The 20,301-nt window shown below is 41.9% G+C and overlaps 1 protein-coding gene across 1 annotated transcript in view; it reads left to right on the top strand.

Moving 5' to 3' along the window:
* Positions 1-3,277: 3,277 nt before the first annotated feature.
* RIPK1 (receptor interacting serine/threonine kinase 1) overlaps positions 3,278-20,301 on the top strand; it is a 29,551-nt gene continuing 12,527 nt past the window's right edge. Inside the window, exons 1-6 of the mRNA XM_028478545.2 lie at positions 3,278-3,444; positions 4,238-4,394; positions 6,674-6,811; positions 8,645-8,870; positions 10,853-11,002; positions 16,395-16,471. Of these exons, the coding sequence (XP_028334346.1) occupies positions 3,293-3,444; positions 4,238-4,394; positions 6,674-6,811; positions 8,645-8,870; positions 10,853-11,002; positions 16,395-16,471 (900 nt within the window). The 5' untranslated portion in view covers positions 3,278-3,292. The remainder of the gene's footprint in view (positions 3,445-4,237; positions 4,395-6,673; positions 6,812-8,644; positions 8,871-10,852; positions 11,003-16,394; positions 16,472-20,301) is intronic.

The raw sequence follows: 20,301 nt of genomic DNA, 5'->3' as shown, positions 1-20,301 counted from the left end.
ACTTTTCGCAAGGATATGGAGAAAAGGGAACTCTTGTGCATTGTTGTTGGGAATGTAAATTGGTGCAGCCACTGTGGAAAACAGTATGGAAGGTCCTCAAAAAATTAAGCATAGAACTACCATATGATCCAGCAGTTCTACTCCTGGGTATTTATCTGAAGAACCTGAAAACGCTCACTTGAAAAGATACATGCATCCCTATGTTCATTGCAGCACTATTTATAATAGCCAAGATATGGAAACAACCTAAGTGTCCATTGATGGATGAATGGATAAAGAAGATGTGGTCTACATACAATGGAATATTACTCAGCCATAAAAAGAATGAAATCTTGCCATTTGCAACAACATGGAGGAACCTCAAGGGCATTATGCTGAGTGAGATAAGTCAGACAGAGAAACAAATACTGCATGATCTCATGTATATGTGGAATCTTAAAGAAACAAGAAACAAGCTCATAGATACAGACAACAGATTGGTGGTTACTAGAGGAAGGGAGTTGGTGTGGGTGGGAGAAATGGGTGAAGGGGTCACAAGGTAAAAAAAACAAAACAAAACAAAAACAATAAAAAATCAAGAGCTACGAAGTGCAGTGTGGTATCCTGGATTGGATCCTGGAGCAAAAAAGGAAATTAGTAGAAAAACTGGTGAAATCAGAAAAAAGTAGAGCATTTAGTTAATGGTGACATACCAATGTTAGTTTCTTAGTTTTGACAGATGTACTATTAGGACAAATGGGTGAGGGGCATATGGGAAAAAAATGAAAATTAAATATGTAGAAACAAAAATATAAAATTAAAGATTTTACAGTGAACTCTCATATATGCAGTATTTATATCATTTTACTCTGCTTGCTGTATCATATAATTATCCATATACTTATCCCTCTCTCTGTCCACCAGGCTACCTGTCTGCACGTAAATTGCAGATATCAGTACACTTACCCATAAATATTTCAGCATGCATACCACTAACAAGTTCAGCATGTTTACAGATTTTTCTAGATGTAAAAGTTGCCTGCAGTTCTTCAGTGTACATTTGTTGGGTATTGACAGATGATTTTGCTTGTGTAACCCAAACCCCCACTGAGATGGTAGAACATTACCTTCACCCCAGAATGGTCCCTCACCCCGTCCCTGGGCAACCGGTTTCCACCACAGAGGAGTCTGACTGTTCTAAAACTTCATGTAAATGAAGTTATATACTATGGATCCTTTGATACCTTCTCTACCTTAGCATAGTGTTTTTGTTACTCTTCCACATTGTTGTGTGTATTAGGTCGTTGCTTTTTATTGCTGAGTAGTAGTCCATCTGTGAATACACCACAGGGTTTTTTTTTTTGGCCCATTCTCCTACTGATGGACAACTGTTGCCAGTTTTGGATGGTCATGAATAAAGCTGCTATGAGCATTGTACGGGTCTTTGGGGACATATGTTTACATTTCCCTTGGGATTGGAATTGCTTGGTCACAGTGTAGGTATATGTTTAGTTTTATAAGAAACCACCAGACCTTTTCTCAGGTGATTGTACCATTTTGTGTTCCCACCAGCAGCATGTGAGAATTCCGGCTCACTGGCATGCGGTGGTGGCCTTTTTAATTCTGGGTACTGCGGTGGGTGTGTACTGGTGTCACATGTTGGTCCCCAAGGATTTTTATTCTTCATTTCAGTTTGGGAAAAATAAATGAATGATGGAAGAAGGAAAGAAGGATGAAGCAAATAGCTGTGTTTTGAGATTACACATATTGCGCACTTTCCGGCCCTGTGTTCAAAGTCTCCAATCGTCGTCCTTTCCATATCTTCCTGCTCTTTTTAGATAGTGCATTGTTCTCTTTGTATTCTTCAAATTCCTTTTCTTCTGTTCATAATTACTTTAAACCTGTTTATTGCTAAGGATATTCAGTAGTTTAATTACCTGAACAATTGGTGCCTAATACTGCTGTTTGTTGTATATGCGGGGTTTGGCTCATGGTGGACTTTTTTTTTTCCGGTGTTTTATAATTTTGGAAAGGGAGCTCATGTTAAGTTAGGCTTTATTTGTGGGAATCCTGTCTGGTCTGCCTTGGGGGTGTTTTGTTTGCTTTAACCTTATAACCCAGGGATGTCATCAGCCTGTGACCATTTTCTGTATAAAAGTTCTTAATTTGGGGGATCCTGGCCATAAGAGGTAAGAGGAGTATAAATTTAAAGCCCAAATCTATTTGAAGACAAGCCCAAGGTTATGAATTCACACGGAGCCTTTTTTTTTATACCCCAAGCTCAGTCTAAGACGAACAAGTTCCTTTGCCAGTGGGCTGCTTTTTTTGTAGTCCATCCTTTCATCGTGGGGTAGGGTAGCACATTGAGAGGTGCCGTGTTAAGGGCGGAGTCTTTGTTCCAGCCCTCTTCTCTTGCGTGTCCTGACCTCAGCTCCTGTCTCTGGCTGGGTTTTAAACCCTGACCTTTGGGTATTGAGGTTGGTGGTGCCCCACAGGGCCACTTCTTAGCTCGGCTGCTGTAACAGATTACCACAGACTGGGCGGCTTAAACAACAGACATTTATTTCTCGCACTTCTGGAGGCTGGAAGTCCAAGGTCAAAGCACCAGCAGATCCAGTGTCTAGTGAGGGCCTGCTTCCTGGCGTGCAGATGGCCGGCCATCCTCTCATTGTACTGTCACATGGTGGAGAGAAAGGGGGATGGGTGCGGAGAGAGGAGAGGAAGCAAGCTCTCTCCTGTCTTTTTATAAGGCCTCATGGGTGACTAACGTCGTTCATGAGGCCTCCTTCATGGCCTAACCGCCTCCCAAAGGCCCCACCTCCTAATACTGTGGGAGCTCGGGCTTCAACATATGAATCTGGGGGGGCACACGGATGTTCAGCCCACGGCAGCCATCACGTGGCCCCTGCCCCACACGCTGTTTGTTTTCTGTCCCTAGAGTTCTTTTCTTTTCTGCTGAGCCTAGCTATGCACTTGAATGGATGTTTGTATTGTGTTATCCAATGTATACGGGTCCTTTGTAGCAGGAGAGTTTTTAGTCTTTCGTGTTGCTAGAAATGAAAGTCTAAGGAAGAAAGATTGTGGTTTTCCATGATTCCTGGAAATACGAAAAACTTTCATCTTAGAGGCTATAAATCTATCTTCAAAAAATAAAGGCACACCAAGCGCGTGGTGAAACGTTACGTATATTTTTTGAATAATGATTTTTTTGCACTGACGTGTCCTCTTATTTTCTTCACAGGGCACAGCTCTGAGGGGAAGAAAAAAGTTGTGTATTTTTTGGGCATTCTGAGCGTTCAGAAGGAAACCAGACATGTCCTTGGATGACATTGAGATGAACTCTACTGACTTCCTGGAGCGGGAGGGTCTGGACAGCGGGGGCTTCGGAAAGGTGTCTCTGTGTTTACACAGATCCCACGGACTCGTGGTCCTGAAGAAGGTGTACACGGGCCCCAAGCGCACCGAGTGAGTTGGGGGCAGAGGCAGATGGGCCACGTGACTGGCCAGGGCGGTGGATACGGGGAGCACAGGCTTTAGAATGAGACAGATGGGGTGCAAGGGTCAGCACCCGGGCTTTGTGTCAGCTAACCCTGAAGGGTGGATATTAACATCCTGGAATCGCTGATGAGGGTTCGCAGGCTGGCTAGGGAAGAGCTCAGAGCTGGTAAATAACGGAAGAAAGCTGAAGAGGAGGAAGAAGACCCAGGGCGCCGCAGGGGCCGCAGGGGCCGATGGAAAGGGAATGGGAGGGAGCAGGGAAGACGGATGGATGCCCTTGCTTCACAGGCTTGGTGAGGACCAGCCCTAAGTACAGGAACAAAAAGCTGGTTCATGAATTAGAGGTCCCAGGAGCCCTCTCTTTAAGGCAGTTGGTGGCATGGTTTTACTTCCCTCTGTTCTCGCGAGAGCGGTTTTGAGAAAGACTGCGTTTTTTATTACACTGTCCAGCACAGTCCTTTTTTCCTGCCGCATTTCGCGGCTGCTGTTCATCTCTTGATACTTTGCGTTGATTCCTTCATCCATGTAACACTTCTTGAGCACTCGCTGCTGGTCACTGGGAAGGAGGAATGTAGAGTGAACGAGAAAGCGCTTCGCCTTCCGGAGCTTGTGGTCTGTGTCTGGTAGAGACCAGCACATGCACAAGGAGTGACAGAGCGTGTGCGGTGATGCTCCAAGGGATACCAAGCCACAGCGTTTCTGGGGGCAGGAAGGGAGCAGGGGCTGCCTCTGTCCGTCTGAACCCGCTTCCCTCCCCCAGGTACAACGAGGCCCTCCTGGAGGAGGGCAGGATGAGGCACAGGCTGCGGCACAGCCGCGTGGTGAAGCTGCTGGGCGTCATCATGGAGGAGGGGAACTACTCGCTGGTGATGGAGTACGTGGAGAAGGGCGACCTCACGCACGTGCTCAAGGCCCAGGTACCCAGGCCCGAGAGCGCGCCCTGCCAGCGTCTTGGTGCACAAGAATCCGTTGTGAATGGCCGGATATTTGGGATTTTCTCCAGTCAGTCCCTCATTAAATCTTCCTTGACTTTCCTTTCCCAGAAGGTGGGCTCGCCCTTGTCTCAGTGCCTACAGTCAGGTTTCCATCCCTCTCTCGGAGGGTCATCTCTAGGTCTCAGTGTTGTAGGAGGCTTTTGTCCGCCACTCTCAGATCCACAGTTCAGAGGCAGGCACTGTCTTCACGAAGCACGTGGTCTGATGTGGGGTGCGTGCATAATGGATTACGATTAAATATGGGCTGATTAAAAGATATACACTATAAATGACTGTATGAGAAGATGCAATATTAGTGATTGCATTTTGATGCCATTGAAGAATCTTATAGATTAAATATAGAACATTGGAATAACAACACTGGGTAAGGAAGGCTTAGAACAGGAAGGTTGATATTGCTTACCAAAGACAGATAACTTTAAAGCATTTTTCAAAGTGTATGTACCTGTTAAGAGCAAGGCTTTGTGCTCTTTGCTCAGGAAGCAACAGCAAATGTGACACAGACAAGTCACGGGACAGGAAATGAACAGTCTGGTGTGCTGTCGTTTTGACAGACACGCTGATAGCGAGCTGTGGGAACACAGAAGAGGGGCTCTCTCCCCAGCTGGGATGGATGGGAAGGGATTCCAGAAGGAGGAGCCTGGAGCGGGAGTGTGATGGACTAGCAGAAGGTTTGAAGCAGAGAACTGGGGAGTAAGTCAGCGTTCCAGGCAGAGGGAAGGACAGGAGCGAGGGAACTAGAGCCTGGCCGGTGTGGGGACCGCAAAGAACCGGGGTAGGCGCAGGAGAGAGTGCCCGCGGGGCAGCTGCGACTGTCCTTACGCAGATATTCCCCCTCTTCCCGTGGTCTCCCCTCCCCACCCCCCGCTGCCTGAAGCTATGTCAGTTCTTCAGTTCTGTTTCAGTCGGACAAATCTCACGGATAGTTGCGGGGAAGGGTAAACGATAGTCACTTACTGGTTGTATTGTAATTTGATCAGACTTCTCTTCTTCCCCAACCGAGATCTGATCCGTGAAGCAAGTAGGCATTTTGATTGGGAGATAAATCGTTTGGGACGAGAGACATTCTGTGGGATGCATCAGGCTAAGACAAGGTGCACCCGTTGGGGCTCAAGAAGAAATTCAGGAGGATATAAGGGAGATAAACAGAAAGAGGGAAAAAAAGGGGATCTACCTGGCATGCTCAGAATTTTTTCCCCAAGTCCAAATGTATACCAAGGAAAAAGGCAGAATCTCTGACTTTTGTTGTTTTGTATGTGGTGATCAGGCTACTAATACTGTAGTGCAGCCACATTATGACTTAAGATGTTTTGGGGGATTGACTTGGGAATCTAACTTCCATCATTTAAATTTTTTTCCTGTTTATCAACAACTAACATACACATAAATTTTTAGGAAACAGCCTATTTGTAAACTAGGGACTGCATACACAGACACACACAGACACACACACACACAGAGTGAGAGTTTGTGTTTTTCAATGTTAAGCAAAACTGTTTAATAGAAACTGAAATTGTCTGTATTAACATTGATATTCATATAACTAGAATACAATTTTAAGTGAGAGTGACCCGAGAATCTACAAAGGCTTGGCGTATCTGATACCAAATCACCAAACAGATGTTAAGTTCACTTTAGCATTGTTTTAACCACATCACGTCATCTCATAGGTTAATCTTTACATGTTTTTGATCAATGTGAGCACATTCCCTTGTATTCTTTTATCTCTTAACCTTGTTTCATACATACATTTTTATGACATTGTTTACATATTTAATATATAGTAGCACATCATATTAGTACGCCATTGAGAATATTTGTGATTTTTGTATATATATGCATTCATTCAACAAATATTACAGGCACCATGCAAGGTAGTCAGGACACATCTTAAGTAAATAATAATAATACAGTTTCGTTCTCAAGGAGCTTAATTTTATAGCATTTTTGCATATTACCATATTGGCGTGGAAGTTTTATTTGTACACTGACAAAGCACAACATGAACACCCTCAGCCCTTGGGATGAAATCTCTCTTAAAGGGGGGCTTGTTTTGCAATGACAGCAGTGCTGCAGGGCCTGATAGAAGGAAACCTGGTCTCTCTGTCCTCAGGTTCAGGCCCCACTACTCTTGAAGGAAACGGTTGCTTTGGCCTCTTTGATTACCTTTCCATTCACGGACTTACTATCTCTCATTTCAGATCAGTATCCCTCTCTCTGTGAAAGGAAGGATAATTATGGAGACCATTGAAGGAATGCGCTACTTACACAAAGAAGGTGTAATACACAAGGACCTCAAGCCTGAAAATATCCTCCTCGATGGTGACTTTCACATTAAGGTAAACCATACTCAAGGCTTCTGGAGGACTGGGGTAATTTTAGTTTTAATTGTCCACTGTAAATCCATTTTTGGACATGATACACGCTAAAAGAAGAGCTAGCTCAGCTCATAACTGGTAATGGTGGTGCCAGAAAGCTCTACCAAGGAAGGAAAAGCAAGATGCAGATTTGATGGAGTTGATATTTTTTATTTATTCATTTACTTTCATCTCCTTTTTTATTTTTAGTATTCATTTATTTATTTATTTGGCTGTACCCGTGGCATGCGGGATCTTCGTTGCCATGAGCGGGGTCTTTAGTTGAGGCATTTGAGCTCTTAGTTGCAGCACGTGGAATCTCGTTCCCCGACGAGGGATCGAACCTGGGCCCCCTGCATTGAGAGCGTGGAGTCTTACCCGCTGGACCACCAGGGAAGTCCCATCATCTCCTTTTTCAAACTCAGTTTCCTATTGAAAACTCTCTTTCCACTGTAGTAAAAGGAAGAAGGCAAAGGGTTTTCTTTTGCTCACTCGAGAGCAAGCACTCACTGGGCGGAGCGTCACATCTCGTTGGCTTTGGCAGCCGGAATCCCAGCGCAAGCCTCTGAAAAGGGAGGTGGCATCTGGGGGAGGACGCGGGAACTGCGTACGCAGGCATCCCTTTACCAGAAGGTTCTGCTTCTCACACTGTTCTGGTCCTGGACGGGGGTTTTTATTCCTGTGTCTTTAAAAGAAGGTTCTTCTTTACATTAATAACTTATCTGTTATGTTTTGGGTTAGAATTTGAGGATTTTAGATAATCACATGCCCGAAATCATCCCCAAATGTTTGGATTACTTGAGGCAAAAGTGAAACTGTCACCTCTGATTTCTTAACTGTAGTGTTCTGTCATTTCGCCCTGCCACCTCCCTCTTTGTTCTGTGTCTGACCCTGGTATTTTTTCTTTGCTTTTTTGTCTGTTTTTCCCTCCTTCTCATCCTGTCTTCTCTTAGGTTCTGGCTTCCAACTCAGAACAGGTAGCACTGCAGTCCTTATCCTCAGTGTGTCTTTGGGATCCTCGGAAATTCGCATCCTTGGGCTTCTGGACACCATTTGGGAAAATAGAAGATGCAGTACCATCTGCTATACAAATCTGCTGAGAAGAAAGTACCTGTTTTTTCCTAACCTCAGAAATAGTTGAAAAATATATGCAGAATAAATGAGGAATTAGAATCTGAACATGTTTTGTTGTGTTCATCTCAGAAACATCTTCTGCTTTTCTCACCCCTTTACCCCCGCCCCCAGGTTTTATTGCATAAGAAGTGAGATACCAGAATTTCACACAGACATTTCTGTTTTTTTTTTTTTAATAAATTTTTTTATTTAATTAGTTATTTTTTGGCTGCGTTTGATTTTCGTTGCTGTGCGCGGGCTCTCTCTAGTTGCACCGAGAGGGGGCTGCTCTTCGTTGCTGTGCACAGGCTTTCTCTAGTTGCGGCGAGCAGGGGCTACTCTTCGTTGCGGTGTGCGGGCTTCTCACTGCGGTGGCTTCTCTTGTAGTGGAGCACGGGCTCTAGGCATGCGGGCTCAGTAGTGGTGGCACATGGGCTTAGTTGCTCCACGGCATGTGGGATCTTCCTGGACCAGGGCTTGAACCTGATGCACAGACATTTCTTAAGGGAGACTTTCCAGATGGCTGAGGACATACAGTTTCTACTCGTCTGTTCAGAAGTAGCTGTTTTAAACTTATTTAGTGCAGCCATTTCTGGAAATGTTAATGTACCTCACATCTACTGAAGAAGCCCCAGATTTGAAGGCAAATCTGATTTGCTTGTAGCCTTCACAGAACAATCCTGTGGGTTTGCTCCCTTGCAGATAGCTGACCTTGGCTTTGCCTCCCTTAAGACGTGGAATGAGCTGATGAAAGAGGAGCTTACCGCGCAGAGGAGAGGGAACAGCAGCACGAAGAGCGGCGGCACCCTCCACTACATGGCCCCCGAGCATCTGAACGACGCCAACTCGAGGCCCTCGGAGAAGTCAGACGTGTTCAGCTTCGCCATGGTGCTCTGGGCCGTCTTTGCCAATAAGGAGCCATATGAAGGTAAGGCAGTTATAGAGGAGTGGGATTTGAGTACTAATCCAAGTTGTTCAGTGGAATATGAGCCTTCAGTGAAGTCAGTTAAGATGTATCATCGTTTGTTCATTTAATGTCTGTCTTACTGACTGGACTATAAGCTCCACGAGGGCCAGGACCACATCTGACCCATTCACTGCTGTTTCCCCAGTAGCTACACATACAGTACCTGGAACGTCGTAGGTGCTCAGGAAGTGTTTGTTGAAAGAATGAGTCATCTCAGTTTAGGAGTCAGGGATCGTAGGACAGATCGGAGCCTTGCAACGCGTCTAAGCTTGGGAGGTGCTGTAACACATTCCATAATTCCTCCCGGATGCTTCTGCTTATGAGGGGTTAACCCTTTCAGGGCATACACGCCACACTTTCATTCGTCCCCTAATCCTTCATTCAGCAATTGTTTCTTTTCAGTACTTACTGTGGGACTTTACTCAGAATTGAGAATATAAAGATGAGAAAGTCATGGTTTGTGCAGGAGAACAGATTAGCCATTCTTCAGTTTGTCAAGTACCTAAACTAATGGACGTTCTCCTGCCCACTCTTCCTGGGTGATTATCAGCTCCCATGGTTTAATGATCACCTCTTTGCTGACGCCTCCCAAATCTCCAGCCCTGGCCTGGATATCCACTTGTCTATTAGTCAGGCCCAGTCCACGTACCAGGGGAACCCCAAAGCAGCGTCCCCCCAAAACAAATCCATCTTCTCCGTGCTGTCCTAGTAGCTCGTTGAGCTTGGCTCTTGTGTTCAGAAAATGGCATCACCAACCACCCGCCGAGCTGCCCAACCAGAAATTTTAGTCATCCCAGACTCAACCTTGCCCGTCGTCTCCCACATCCAATCAGACCCCAAAACCTGTGAATTCGGGACGTCCCTGGCGGTCCCGTGGTTAGGACGCCTCACTTTCACTGCTGAAGGCTCAGGTTTAATCCCTGGTCGGGTAACTAAGATCCCGCAAGCCGCGTGGCGTGGCCGGGAAAAAAAACAAAAAACAAAAAAAACAACAGCTGTGAACTCAAGGTATATCTGATTCAAGGTACATCCGCTTCTCCCCATTCTCCACAGGGCCCTCACTAGGTCAAACCCTCTGTATTTCTATGGCAGGCTCCTCGTGTAGCCCGCCATTCACACTGCAGCCAAACTGCTCGTCCTAAAAAGCAAATCAAACCGTCTCACTCATCTGTTTAAAACCCTGCCAAGGCACCCTTGACATTCAGGGTGAAGTTCAGATTCCTCAATATGGAGTACAGGGTCCTTTCTGATTTGGCTTTTGTTTCTCTCTCTAAGCTTATTCCTTCCCTCACTTCCTTTAGTCAGTATGCCCAGTTACACTGAACTATTCGTAATTTCTGGGATGCATCATGATTTCTGCAACTTCCAATCTATTCATGCACTGCTTTCTTAGCCTGGAATCCTCCTCTCTGAATCCTCCGTCCCAGCTCTTTACCTGGATAATTCCTGCTTATTTTTCTGGACTCAACAAAGCCTTCTCTGACCTTCTAGTCAGGATCCTGTTATCAGAACCCTTTGTACTTACTTCTCAAATAGCCATTATCACTCTACATTCTTGACTAGCCATTATCACTCTACATTTTAAGTCACTCTTATTAAACTGAGCTCCTTCAAGGCAAGCGCTGTCCCGTATTTGTCTTTGTATGAAAATCTGGAGTGTGGCATTGGCTTTATTCACATATTCCATTTGTTCCACGAGGAGTCAGCTTTGCTGTGAATTCTCTCTTTCATCTGCAGAAACTAAAATGCTGTTTGATCATCTGTGCAGTGGAATTCATCAGCTTGTTGTCACAGGGCCATTCTGCCCCTACTGGATGCGGCGGCGGTACTGAAAGCGTACCCTAGGCAGAGAGAGATCAGTGGCTTTGTCCAAGTTCTGTCACCTCCCTGCCTGAGAGGAGCAGGACCTGAAAGCTCAACTTAAGCTCCTCTTTGTTTTATAGGTGCTATCTGTGAGCAGCAGCTGACAATGCACATTAAATCTGGGAACAGGCCAGCTGTGGAGGACGTCACTGAGCAGTGCCCGCAGGAGGCTATCAGCATCATGAAGCAGTGCTGGGCGGTGAATCCAGAAGATCGGCCAACGTTTGCTGGTGAGAGCGTCGTCCGTGACTGCACGGCCTCCCGCGTGGGGATCTTCCTAGTGAGATGCTGACAGGAAGTTGCTTTGAGCTTTTAGAAAACCGAGTTCCACTTGGGATTTCAAACGGATTTTCTAGATTCCAAGCACTTTGTTCAAGGAGAAGTTGGCATTCCCCCCCCAGAGCATGAAGGCATATAAGGGCTTCTTGTTTCTTTGTGGGGTTTTTTTTCCCAAAATTAACTTTTAAAAAATTGTGTTAGAATATACGTGACACGTAATTTACCATTTTAACCATTTTCAGATGTACAGTTCAGCGACATAAAGCACATTCACAATGTTTGCACCCATCACCACGATCCGCCTCCAAAACCTTTTCATCGTCCCCATCTGAAACTGTATCTATTAAACAGTAAGCCCCCACCTCCTCTCCCCCAGCCCCTGGCAACCATTCATTCTACGTTCCGTCTTTCTGAATTTGGCTACTCTGGGTACCTCATTTAAGTGGAATCATAACAGTATTTGTCCTTTTGTGGCTGGCTTATTTCACCGTGCACAGTATCTTCAGGGTTCATCCATGTTGTAGCCTGTGTCAGAATCTCCTCCCTTTTCACTGCCGAGTGGTACTCCATGGTACGTAGACCACATTTTGGCTATCCATTCATCTGCTGAATGGGTTGCTTCCACAGGCCTTCTTATTTCTTAGCTTTTATTTCATTTCCCTTCCCTTGTGAAGCTGGCATCTCTGGAAATGTGATTTTGTCATTTGGATTGGGCCAATAATAGAAGGAGAAGGAAAGGGACATGGACATGTCACATCCTTGTACCTCTTCTCATTCCCCTGTGTTGCCTAGGATCTTGCTAAAGTCCTAGAGGCAGAGGAGATAAGAAAATCAGAGGAAAGGGGCAGAGGAGATAAGAAAATCAGGTGAGGAAAAAATAAATAGCAGGAAGGAACGTAGGAGCCTACAAAGGATTTTGCTCGCATATTTCTGCTATGAGAAAACAGAATTGAAGCCCCACCTACCACTCCCACCAAAGGGGTTAGAGGGGTGATTGATTTAGTTGCCTGTTTTCTTATTTGCTGAATCTTATCCTGGCTTGGTTTCTTCTCTCATGCCTTTTTCACTTTTTTAAACTAAAATTCTTATCTTGAGGTAATTGTAGATTTACATGCAGTTATAAGAAATAACACAGATATCCCATGTACCCTTTACCTGGTTTACCCCACTGATAACATCTGGCCAGACTACAGGACTGCATTACCACTGGGATATTGACACTGACACAGTCGGATACAGAACCTTTCCATCACCACAAGGGTCCCTCCTGTTGCTCTTTCATAGGAGTAAAGCTGCTGTAAATATTCATGTTGCAGGTTTTTGTGTGACTATAAGTCTTTGTTTCTCTGGAATGAAAATACCCAGGAGTGAAATAACTAGGTCATATGGTAGGTTCATGTTTAGGGTTTTGTTTTGTTTTTTTTAAGAAACTGCCAAACTGGGAATTCCCTGGCGGTCCAGTGGTTGGGACTCCATGCTCTCACTGCCAAAGGCCCAGGTTCAGTCCCTGGTCGGAGAACTAAGATCCCACAGGCCGCGTGGCACGGCCAAAAAAACCCCAAAAAACAAGATCACACATGCCAACAACAACAACAACAAAACAAAGCAAAACAAAACTGCCAAACTGTTTTCCAGAGTGGCTGTACCATTTTATATCCTCACCAGTGTCTCTGCATCCTTACCAGCATTTGGTGGTGTTGCTGTTTTTTAATTTTAGCCACTCTGATAGGTATGTGGTGATATCTCATTGTGGTTTTAAGTTGCATTTCTCTAATGGCTAATGTTGGTGAATATCTTTTCATGTGCTTATTTGCCATCTGTGTATCTTCCTTGGTGAAAAATGTTGCTCTATGTCTTTTGCCCATTTTCTAATTGGATTTTGTTTTTTCACTGTTAAATTTAGAGTGTTCTTTATATAGTATTCCTTTCTTGGACATGTGGTTTTCAAATATTTTCTCCCGATCCGTAGCTTGGTTTTTTTCATCCTCTTAGCAGGGTCTTTCACAGAGTAAAAGTTTTTTATTTTGATGAAGACTCATTCATTACCTTTTCCTTTTATGTATTATGCTTTTGGTGTCAAGTCTAAGGACACCGTCAGTGTTAGATCCCAAATATTTTTTTCTGTTTTGTTCTAAAATTCTTAAGGTTTTACATTTAAGTCTCTGTTAAGTTGTTTTTTTTTTTTTATTGTCAAGGAATATTTATTATTACTAACATAAGAATCATAACACAGAACTAAATATTGGTTGTCTTTCTTGCCAGTTATTTGATTTATGTCTTACTGGGAAAATAACCATGATCCATTTTGAGTTAATTTTTGTATAAGGCGTGCGACTTAGGTTGAAGTTCGCTTTTTTTTTCTTTTTGCCTCATTCCAGCGCCATTTGTTGAAAGGCTGCCCTTCTTCCCTTGCATTGTTTTTTGTCCTTTGTCAGAAATAAGTTGGGTTATTTGTGTGGGTCTATTTCTGGGTTCTCTTTTCTGGTCTGTTAATCTATGCATCTATCCCTACTCCAGTACCTACGGTCTTAATTACTCTAGTGACTTAAGTTCTTGAAATTAGATGGACTGATTTCTCCCACTTTTTTCTTCATTTAAAAAGTTATTTTAATGACTTTAGTTCCTGTCTTTCCATATAAAATTTAGAAAAATCTTGTCTGTGTCTAAAAAAAAAAATCTTACTGGGATTTTGATAGGAATTGTGTTAAACCTGTGTATCCATTTGGGGAGAATTGACATCTTTACTATATTGAGTCTTCTAATCCATGAACACAATATGTCTCTCCATTTATTTAGATTGTCTTTGATTTCTTTATCAGTGTTGTATAGTTTTCAGCATACAAGTCCTATATATCTATCTCCTTTTCTTTTTTAGCAATTATAAGTAGTTTGTATTTTTAACTTAGGTGTCCATTTGTTCATTGCTAGAATACAGAAATAGAGTTGATTTTTTGTATATTAATCTTATATCCTGTGACCTTGTCGAACTCACTAATTGTTTCTAGGAGTTTTTTTGGAGATTTTTTTTTTAGATTTTCATGTCATTTCCAAACAGGGACATTTTCATTTCTTTCTTTCTGATCTGTTTGGTTTTTATTTCCTTTTCTTGCTTTGTTGCACTGGCTAGAATTTCCATTCATTTTTATTGTTCTGTCTTCCATTTCACTGACTTTCCTCTTTCTCCTCCATTCTGCTGTAGAGTTCATCCACTGAGCTTTTTATTTGGCTTATTTTATTTTTCAGTTCTAAAATTTCACTGAAATTTCTTTCATATCTTCTATTTCTTTGTTGATGCTTTCTATTTTTTCATTTGTTTGAAGCCTGTTCATAATTGCTTCTTGAAGCATTTTTATCATGGCTGTTTAAAAATCTTTGATGTGTAATCCTAATGTCTCTGTCATCTTGATGTTGGCATCTGTTAGTTGTCTTTTGTCATTCAGTTTGTGACCTTACTGGGTCTTAGTATGATGAATGATTTTTCTATTGAAACTTGTACATTTTCTTACTATGAAGCCTTCTGTTTTTAGCTGGCCTTTTCTGACATGGCTTTGACAAAGAAAGGGTGACTGCCACCTTGTTAGCACCAGGTGGAAGGAAGTCAGTTTCCCCACTTGGCCCTGTTGACACCTGAAGTGGGAGGCTTTTCGTTACTACTGGTCAGGGGTGAGGGTTTCAGTGGAGTCCACGTGGTCTCCATGGACACTGCAGTGGAAGTGAAAGTCCCGACTCACCCAAGGCCTCTTCTGATAGTTCCCCATTGGGATGGGGAAGGAGCATCTTATTACTGCAAGGTGAGGATGCAAGTTCAGTCTTCCCTTGTTGTCCACTGACACTACAGGAGTGGAGGGGCTCATTACCACCTGACTGGAAGGAAAGTTCTGGCCTCCTATTTGGCCTTCTCTGACATCACCCTGGTGGGGTGTTGGAGCACCCTGTCAGTGTCTTCTGGGGTCGGGAGTCTCAACTCCCCACTCAGTCTTTGCTGGTGGGGGTGGGGAATGGAGTCACGATTTTTCTATGGCATTTGGCTGGAGAGTGGTTATGGACTAAGCACTGTGTCTTGCTAGGCCGCCCCTTGCTTAGCCCTCTGGCCAGAAAGAACAGGCTTTTTTGTGTGTGTGTGTGGTATACGGGCCTCCCTCTGCTGCGGCCTCTCCCGTTGCGGAGCACAGGCTCCGGATGCGCAGGCCCAGCGGCCATGGCTCACGGGCCCAGCCGCTCCGCGGCACGTGGGGTCCTCCGAGACCGGGGCGCGAACCCGGTTCCCCTGCATCGGCAGGCGGACGCGCAACCACTGCGCCACCAGGGAAGCCCAAGAACAGACTTTTGTTGGACTTTTTTGTTGGGTTGCTAGCTTCTTCAGGTCCAAGTCTGAGATCTGTGCAGCAGAAAAAAAAAAAAAATCCAGTTAAGCTCACTGCCATGTCTTTCCTCAGATACCAAAGTCCCTAGCTAGTCTGACTTTGTCTCTCGTCCTTTCAGTCTCCTTGTTTGTTTTATATATAATATAATATAATATAATATAATATAATATAATATTATAGGGGTTCTTATAATATAATATAATATAATATAATATAATATAATATAATATAATATAATATAATATAATATAATATAATATAATATAATATAATATAATATAATATAATATAATATAATATAATATAATATAATATAATATAATATAATATAATATAATATAATATAATATAATATAATATAATATAATATAATATAATATAATATAATATAATATAATATAATATAATATAATATAATATAATATAATATAATATAATATAATATAATATAATATAATATAATATAATATAATATAATATAATATAATATTATAGGGGTTCTTGTCATACTTAGTGGGAGAAATAAGGGAAAGTATGTCTATTCCATCTTCCCAAAAATGGAAGTTACATTTTTCTTTTAAGGCTAACAGCTCTAACTTTATACCAGATCCTTATTCTGAGTATTCCACCCTATAGTAACTCAGATGCCAAAGGGACAGAAACAAGGAGTCCACCCAACGTTTTTCATTTGGAAATTAACTTTTATTAGGTAGGGCTTTGTGCTGCAGCCAGAGAGACTGTCTGTTATTAGGCAGGAGCCCTAGGTTTCCAGTGATATCCTATCCTTTGTTCTGTCTGTGTAATAGTTAGTCTTGTTAGTCTCTTTATGAAAGTCAGTGATTTGGCATTTAAATTTATATTTCCCTGCTTTGCCCACAGATTACGGTAAGTAATTCAAAGATAATAGGTGGGTAATATTTTAATTTTATTCTAGAAAATACTTAAGAAATTTAAAGTACTATTTTTTTTATATATATAGGCATTGAAGAGAAATTTAGGCCTTTTTATTTAAATCAATTAGAAGAACATGTAGAAGAGGACGTGAAGAGTTTAAAGGTAGGTAACATAGCAGCTGCTCAAAATGCTAACATATTGAAGCATATATATTGTCAGTCATGAAAACCAAAGCATTATACTTTATTCCTGAGATTTGAGGTAAGCTAGCTTGGTAACCACAAAAAACAAAATAGGCAGTTTTATGCAGATATCATCAAGTTAGCATACCAGACCCGTTCCTCTGTCAAAACTAATGAAATGAGAGAAAATATATCTACCTATATGAAAACAAAAGCACAGCATTACTGGAAGAGGATGGAAAGTACCATAGGTGGATCAGTCATTTTGAGGAATTCTTGAAAGATAAAAAGCCAACAGAATTATATCTGTTGAGACATAAAACAGGAAAAAAGATTTAAAAGGCTGACCCAAACATAATAATCAAGAAGTCATGGAGGAAGAAGTCGCGGGTCAACGTGTAGAAGAAGTGGGTGGTCACACGGGACGTTGGTAGGCATTGTCATTTGGGAGCCATGGTTGTGTCAGTTTTAAAAATTGGCTCCTCCCCCCTCACGTCTTGTGCTATTATAGGGGTTCTTGTCATACTTAGTGGGAGAAATAAGGGAAAGTATGTCTATTCCATCTTCCCAAAAATGGAAGTTACATTTTTCTTTTAAGGCTAACAGCTCTAACTTTATACCAGATCCTTATTCTGAGTATTCCACCCTATAGTAACTCAGATGCCAAAGGGACAGAAACAAGGAGTCCACCCAACGTTTTTCATTTGGAAATTAACTTTTATTAGGTAGGGCTTTGTGCTGCAGCCAGAGAGACTGTCTGTTATTAGGCAGGAGCCCTAGGTTTCCAGTGATATCCTATCCTTTGTTCTGTCTGTGTAATAGTTAGTCTTGTTAGTCTCTTTATGAAAGTCAGTGATTTGGCATTTAAATTTATATTTCCCTGCTTTGCCCACAGATTACGGTAAGTAATTCAAAGATAATAGGTGGGTAATATTTTAATTTTATTCTAGAAAATACTTAAGAAATTTAAAGTACTATTTTTTTTATATATATAGGCATTGAAGAGAAATTTAGGCCTTTTTATTTAAATCAATTAGAAGAACATGTAGAAGAGGACGTGAAGAGTTTAAAGGTAGGTAACATAGCAGCTGCTCAAAATGCTAACATATTGAAGCATATATATTGTCAGTCATGAAAACCAAAGCATTATACTTTATTCCTGAGATTTGAGGTAAGCTAGCTTGGTAACCACAAAAAACAAAATAGGCAGTTTTATGCAGATATCATCAAGTTAGCATACCAGACCCGTTCCTCTGTCAAAACTAATGAAATGAGAGAAAATATATCTACCTATATGAAAACAAAAGCACAGCATTACTGGAAGAGGATGGAAAGTACCATAGGTGGATCAGTCATTTTGAGGAATTCTTGAAAGATAAAAAGCCAACAGAATTATATCTGTTGAGACATAAAACAGGAAAAAAGATTTAAAAGGCTGACCCAAACATAATAATCAAGAAGTCATGGAGGAAGAAGTCGCGGGTCAACGTGTAGAAGAAGTGGGTGGTCACACGGGACGTTGGTAGGCATTGTCATTTGGGAGCCATGGTTGTGTCAGTTTTAAAAATTGGCTCCTCCCCCCTCACGTCTTGTGCTACAGCAGCAGATGGGAGCAGCACGTGCCCAGGGCCAAAGCAGTGAGTTTGGTGCCTGGGATCAGAGAGGTATGTCAGAGACTGTTGCCAACTAACCAGCCAGGAGGAACAGAAACCTCCCCTCCTCACACACTCAGGAAACAAGCTGTTGTCTTAAGTCTTACAGCAACATGGTGCGATCATCATGAAAGGGAGGCTACAGTAAATAAAACAGGCAGGCAGACAGAGATTTTAAGATATACACACATATACACAGTCAGATAGTTAAGAATTGCCAGACTGGCCATCATCAAAAAATCTACAAACAATAAATGCTGGAGAGGGTGTGGAGGAAAGGGAACCCTCTTGAACTGTTGGTGGGAATGTAAATTGATACAGCCACTATGGAGAACAGTACGGAGGTTCCTTAAAAAACTAAAAATAGGACTACCATACGACCCAGCAATCCCACTACTGGGCATATACCCTGAGAAAATCATAATTCAAAAAGAGTCCTGTACCACAATGTTCATTGCAGCTCTATTTACAATAGCCAGGACATGGAAGCAACCTAAGTGTCCATCAACAGATGAATGGATAAAGAAGATGTGGCACATATATACAATGGAATATTACTCAGCCATATAAAGGAACGAAGAGAGAGTGGCATGGACATATATACTCTACCAAACATAAAATAGATAGCTAGTGGGAAGCAGCCACATAGCACAAGGAGATCAGCTGGGTGCTTTGTGACCACCTGGAGGGGTGGGATAGGGAGGGTGGGAGGGAGATGCAAGAGAGAGGGGATAAGGGGACATATGTATATGTATAACTGATTCACTTTGTTATAAAGCAGAAACTAACACACCATTGTAAAGCAACTATACTCCAATCAAGATGTTAAAAAAAAAAAAAAAAAAAAACGCAATTGCCAGACTTTGGAGGGATACCTACACTGTAAAAGAGAGGTATCCAGTGCAAACCAAGGAAGTAATCAAAAGGACATCAGGAAAGATAGTCACTAAGGAAAAAAAGCATTACCACAGCAATCAGGAATAATTCATAACAATAAAAGTTTCGTTTCACCAAGAAGGCAATAACAGCTTTAAGTATGTTGACCCTTGAACAACGCAGGTTTGAACTCCATGGGTCCACTTATACACAGATTTTTCTCAATAAATACGTACTACATGATCTTTACTTGGTCGAATTCATGATGTGGAAGCACGGATACAGAGGGCCAACTGTAAAATTATACTTGGATTTTTGACGGTGAGGGGGTGAGCACCCCTAACTCCCATGTTGTTCAGGGGTCACCTGTATAATTTAGCAAAACTGGCTCAAATAGAGATGGAAAACCTGAATATTCCCATAACTATTAAAAGAGATTGAATCAGTCCTGCAAGAAAATTCCACAACCAGATAGCTTCATCAGCAATTTCTATCAAATATTCAACGAAGAAATTACCCCAATTGTATACAACTTGTCGAGATAATAGAGAAGAAGGAATGTTCCTAAACTCATTTTATGAGACTAGCATAACCTTGCTTCCCAAACCTGAGAAGAAGATACAAGAAAGGAAACTTACAGAACAATTTCACTTAACAATGTAGATGTGAAAATCCTGAGTAAAATATAAACAAGCTGAATCCATCAATGGACAATAAAGCTTGAAAAAGATATATGGTCTCACTAACAGAAAAGCAAAGTGAATTGATTATAATTTTTCATCCATTAGATGGACCATAGTTTTGAAAGGTTGATAATATCAAGTGTTTGTGAAAATGCAGAATAACAGACAATCTCATGTAGTATTGGTAAAAGTGAAAGTTGAAGTTTATTGAACGGTGAAGCATCTATCACACTTTTAAAAGCACATAACTTTTGCTGCAGTTCTGCTCTTAGTAATCTATCCTACTCACATGGATGCTCAAAGATTTAGCTTCAGGAGATTTTTGCACCTTTGTGAGAGTTAAAATTTGGAAATACACAAATATGTAAATATACATATACACACACACACACACACACGTATAAATATTCATATATTGTCAGAATATATATGCAAATGCCTAGAGAGAATAAAAGGTCCACAGCATACTCCAGATAAGGATTACCTCCTTATGGAAGAGAGGGGGTCGGAAGGAACGACATTAAAGTGTTGCTCTGTGTAATTCAGCAGTTGAATCTTTTAAAAGAAGTTTGTATTTATATATTTTGTCTAATAAGAAA

Source organism: Physeter macrocephalus, chromosome 18 (assembly GCF_002837175.3).
Source record: "Physeter macrocephalus isolate SW-GA chromosome 18, ASM283717v5, whole genome shotgun sequence".
In the NCBI taxonomy this organism is placed as follows: domain Eukaryota; kingdom Metazoa; phylum Chordata; class Mammalia; order Artiodactyla; family Physeteridae; genus Physeter; species Physeter macrocephalus.
Note: the sequence above shows the minus strand (reverse complement) of the source record. Positions and strands in the feature narration are given on the sequence as shown.